Source organism: Phoenix dactylifera, chromosome 1 (assembly GCF_051530095.1).
Source record: "Phoenix dactylifera cultivar Ajwa chromosome 1, Ajwa_hap1_PhDact_Kaust_v1.1, whole genome shotgun sequence".
NCBI classification, from domain to species: domain Eukaryota; kingdom Viridiplantae; phylum Streptophyta; class Magnoliopsida; order Arecales; family Arecaceae; genus Phoenix; species Phoenix dactylifera.
Window position 1 is genome coordinate 13,746,335 of NC_143190.1, and position 5,108 is coordinate 13,751,442.

General features: G+C 41.2%; 1 protein-coding gene across 1 annotated transcript; it reads right to left on the reverse strand.

The window, feature by feature from the left end:
• Positions 1 to 218: 218 nt before the first annotated feature.
• On the reverse strand, positions 219 to 1,167 carry LOC149768497 (germin-like protein 3-8). The gene has a single exon (XM_089930439.1). It carries the CDS (start codon positions 1,126 to 1,128, stop codon positions 466 to 468), a length of 663 nt encoding a protein of 220 aa, XP_089786565.1. The 5' UTR covers positions 1,129 to 1,167; the 3' UTR covers positions 219 to 465.
• Positions 1,168 to 5,108: the final 3,941 nt, after the last annotated feature.

The window sequence follows — 5,108 nt, forward strand, 5'->3', positions numbered from 1 at the left end:
GAAGTTTTCTTTACATATGAGAGCAATGTTCATTCACCATAGCTCATCAAAGGATAATAAATTCAAGTGTCCACATCACATTTGGTGATACCTTGATGGAACTGGTGCGTACAGAGCCACAAGGCATAAAAGAAATCGGCAGCAGGATAATTGGTGACAGTCACAGTCCTAATCATTTTGTAACCATATAGTATGTGATACAAACTCCACTAAACATCTTGAAGAGGGGAAAATTTCCATCGGAAGATAACAAATCCATATATTTAAATTAACAATATTTGGTAACAAATAGGAGAATTGGTGGAATGCCATGAGGCAACAAAGCAATCGATGAGTACTTTATCCTCCAACGAAGAAGAGCAAGCAGCAATAAACAACAACGAAAGGAATAACATAAGACACAATCAGAAGATTACGTTAAGCAGTACTAAATATAATTTATTGGAGGGGAACCGAGGAAGCAGCCTAGTTTCCAAATTTGGACTTTATCTGATTAACGACCTGCTGATCAACCTGGAAAGCCTTGGCCAGCACCTCGCTCGGTATTGCAGGCTTCGATCCAAAGAGAGTTAAAGGAGCAACCACAACCCCAGGCAGCTGGCTATTGAATGTTGTGATCGCCAGCGCCTTCTCCTTCCCCACGTTGTACTGGAAGTGAACGAGTCCCCTGGGAATCACGAAATTCTCACCTTCATTCACAATTTTAGAGTAGAATACGTTGCTCGTGCTGATGAATCCCACCAGCAGCTGACCGTGAAGAACGAGCCCAAGCTCGGTGGCACGGGGGTGGGAGTGAGGGGGGTTGAGACCTCCCGGGGCGAAGTCGACTCGGTTCATGGAGAGCCCAAGTGTGTTGAGGCCTGGGAAGCTGCGGACGTCTGCAGAGGTCACGTTGGAGCTGAAAATGTTGTCTGTGTTGCCTGCTATCGAAAGCGCTGTGGAGAAGAAGTCGTCGGAGACGACGCTGGAGGTTTGTTTGCATGGGAATCCATCGACCGTTACGTCGCTGGTTTGAAGGTTGGCTACGCAGAAGTCCTGGAGGGGATCGGGGTCGGAGCGGCATGGGGAGAGGAGGAAGAGGGCGAAACAAAGGAAGAGGAAAGGTCTTGCTACAGATTCCATCTTCATTGTTTGTGGGAGATTTGGTGAGAGTAGAGGATGACCTTGATGTTGTCTTATATAGGTTTGGTGTTCTGTCATATAGTCTTGTACGCTTGGTGATTAATTTGAAGGATTCCACACCTTTTCCATTTGACAAAAAGTAGACAATTATTCTTATGTTGGATAGGAAATGGTCCAAGGGATGGAACTTGTCTTGGCATGTGGGCCTTGAAAAACCTTGGTGTTTGGAAATTGTGATCCAGCTCCTCTCTTTTCTGATAGATTGCTTCAGCTTAACTTAGATCATACTGCTTGCCAAGAACGTACCCCATGTAATCGCAATGAACCGAAAGACATGGGGTATATAATTACCTCACTCGGCCAAATTGTATTATGAGGAACCAACTAGTTTTTGCTTAATAACTGATAATATTTAAATTTTGTGTTATTTAGATGTACAATACAAGGCAACAGACTGCAAATCTCAAAACAGATATGCCTATCCTATTTTTAGTTATAAGTATGTATGTACCGCCTGAAAGACTTGAGCTACAAGAAAATCAACTAGCTAGGCTTCTTTTCTTCTTTTTTGAGGAGAATCTCAAACTAAGTTCCTTGTATCTCTTTTCTTAATGCATTTCAAAATGTTGTCTACCAAAAAAGGTATATATAAAAATGTTAAGCAAGATATTGTATTGAGCTTGAACTTTTCGTTTTCCTACCTTAGCAGACGTGCGATGGAAGGAAATAATGGTTCCTCTCAAGCCACTTGTTTGACATTCACCTTCTAGTAGCCTAGAAAAATAAGAGTAATTGATATGACTAGGTATAAGCCTAGAAAAATCAGAATTATCTTTTCCGTATATGAAGTTGGACCATAACGTACATACTCCCAAAACATAGACGTCCCGAAACACAAAGGTTACCCCTAGCTAGGGTACTTGCCTAGTGATCCGCATTGTTGTGTGCAATAGTATGTCATGCTACCATCTATAGAGTTTTCTTTTTTAATTGAGACAATATATAGAGTTCTCTCTTTGATATCCAAATTTTCTACATTCACCTTCAAGGAGAATTTGGAGCTATATAAGAATAAGATACTACAAAAATGTATGTTACTATGCCTTCGTCCTTCATGTGGCCTAAGCCAGTAAAGGCGTCATAGGCTCATAGCAAAAATTATATATGCATAATTACTTTTTATCAAAAAAAAATGTGCAATTCATGAGTAAGTAGGTTTTGAGATGAATGAGCAGAATAAATGTAAGTGGGTCCAGCCCACTTTAGGAGGCCCAGAAAGCTCATTAGGGCTTTATCTTTATTGTGTTTGCAGGACCATAGGAGGGCGTGCGGCATATGGGGCGTGACACAAAAAGGAGGCTTGCGGCTGATGAAAAAAAAACAGAGAGAGGCTTGCGGCTGAAAAAAAAAGAAAGACGAGCAGCGCGCGGCAGAGAGAAAAAAAAAAAGAAAAAAGATAGCATGGGCGAAAAATCTAAAGTTTTATCCGCGCCCTATGAGAAAAGAAACATATTTTTTTATCTTTTTTTTATTGGGTGTGGTTTTTTACATGGAGATTTAACAAATTAGGTTTCTATCTAAAAGTTGTGTCGGATGCTATAGGGAGTTGTAGTATTCATTATTAGGAATCTCATTATATTTTTGGGTCCATCATATTGTGGTGGTTTGGGTGAGATCACTGTTACTCTTAGGGAGGTGATATTGTAGTTTTTCCAATTTGTTGAGGACTCAAGTTTTGGGCATAAACTTAAGTATTGTAAACTCTATATTTATTATAGTGAATTGATAGGATTTGCTCCGTAGTTTTTTCCCTCTACACTAGAGGGTTTTTCTACATAGGATTTGGTGTGCTTTCTTTCTTCTCTTCAGGTGTTTGATATATTGCTTGTGTGAATATTGCTTCTAGTTGGTTTTGGTTTTGGCTTTGTTTATTTCGCAATATCCCTATTTTGGCCCCAACAAGTGGTATCAGAGCCGAGGTTGTGTGGGAGTGGAGATATTGTGGGAGTATATGAAGAATTCTTCAGGTACCATAATGAAACTTAGTACTTCTAATTATTCTATTTGGAAGCCTATGATGGAGGACATTCTTTACTATAAGAATTTACATGAGCCATTGAAGGTGCTAAGCCAAAGGACATTGTGATAGTGATTGGAAGAAGATGCACAGAAAAGCTATTGGGTATATCAAACAGTAGATTGATCTCAGTGTGTTCCATTACGTGTCTCAAGAGACAGATGCCTACCGTCTTTGGATGAAGTTAGAGGGTCTCTATGAGAGGAAGATAGCCCAAAACAAAGCTTTTGCAATCATGAGGCTTGTGAATTTGAAGCTGAAAGAGGGAAGATCTATTGCTGAGCATTTAAGTAAGCTCCAAGACTGGGTGAATCAGTGGACCACAATGAAAATAGTGCTAGATGATGAGTGGCAAACATTATTGCTGTTGAGTTCATTGCCTAACAGTTGGAAGACTTGGGTAGTGTTGCTTAACAACTCTGCTCCTGATGGGGTGCTACAACTTATTCTGGTGAAAGATAGATTGTTTAATGAAGAAACGAGGAGAAGAGACATGGGTAAGGACAGTGCACATGCTCTTGTTACAAAAAATAGGGAAAGAGGTAAGAGCAGAGATTTTAAGGGGTGCGGTACTTCTAGAAGTCAATCTAGTGCTTCTACTGTAATAAAGGTCATATGAAGAAACATTGCAAGGCTTGAAAAAAGAAATTGAAAGAGAAAAAGAATCAGAAGAAGGCCAACAATGAAGACACCACTGCTTGTATTTTAGATGAAGCAGTGGCAGTTCTCTTTGTGGGAGAGGATTAGTATTATCATGTTGCAGATCCCGATGTGGAGTTGGTAATTGACGTGGCATATTTCTGTCATATCACTTTAAGGAGAGAGCTCTTCACTACTTATAGAGCAGGTAAATTGTTGGCAACCCGCCCATGCCGCAGAAAATTCAAAAAAATTCAGATGGCAGCGGAATCGGCATAAGCGGGATCGACGTTCATCGCATGAACGTAATTCAAGAAACCGTTCGTAGATAGATAAGAATTAAAACTTTTAGAACCTTTAGGAAGATCAGATCTTCACCTTGTGCGGGTAGATGATCACCGCAAACTGATGATCGTGGTTTTGGATGAAGGTTCGCTTGAAGCCGTTCAAGTGCCCGGCCTCTACGGGTATCCACACGAAGCAGGAACCGATCCAAGCTTTTTATCTCCCCGGGGTGCTAGCTCCCTTGCAGAGATAACTTTGATGGCTGATCTCCTCCTTTATAATCAACCCTTGATTGTGCTTAGGAGGAGGAGGAAGAAGGAGCAACCAAGGAAGAAGATCACCTGGCTTTTCAGCCTTTATCTTTTCCCTGCGTTGGAAGAAGGAAGGGTGCCAAGAAGAGGTGCACGCCTCTTCTTCTTTTCCCTTTGCTGATGGTGGCTGAACCAAGGAAGGGAGAGGGGTGGCCACGGCTTGGAGGAAGAGGGATTCACTTAGGGCGCCGGCCCCTTTGCCTCCTTTTTAAAGCCATCTTGATGAGAGTACAAAAGTAAAATTTTCATACTATCATAATTAATATTAGAGCTAATCTTTATTAATAAAATTGATTAATTAATGTTTTATTTGTGTCTGAGTGCAAGTAATTTAAAAAGACCCAATAACGCTGGGTTTGAGCCCAATGCCCGACAGTTCGAGCTCAACAAATTTCCCAACATCCGCAGCATGGGGGCCAACTGTTGTGTGGCTGCTCCAAGGGAGAAACCATTGTTTTCCTGTTACAAGATGAGTGGCAGTCATTCTGCTCATAGGAATGCTAGATGCTCCTCTGGATGGAGCTTTCTACATGGCAACCGAACTCATATAATGGATGTTTTCAACAACCATTCGGAGTTTTCTCATCACGACAGTGGGAATATTGACTCAGAATTTAAGCATCATGTAGAAACAGATTATGAAGGTCTTCTTGCTGGGAAGACACCGGTAGCAG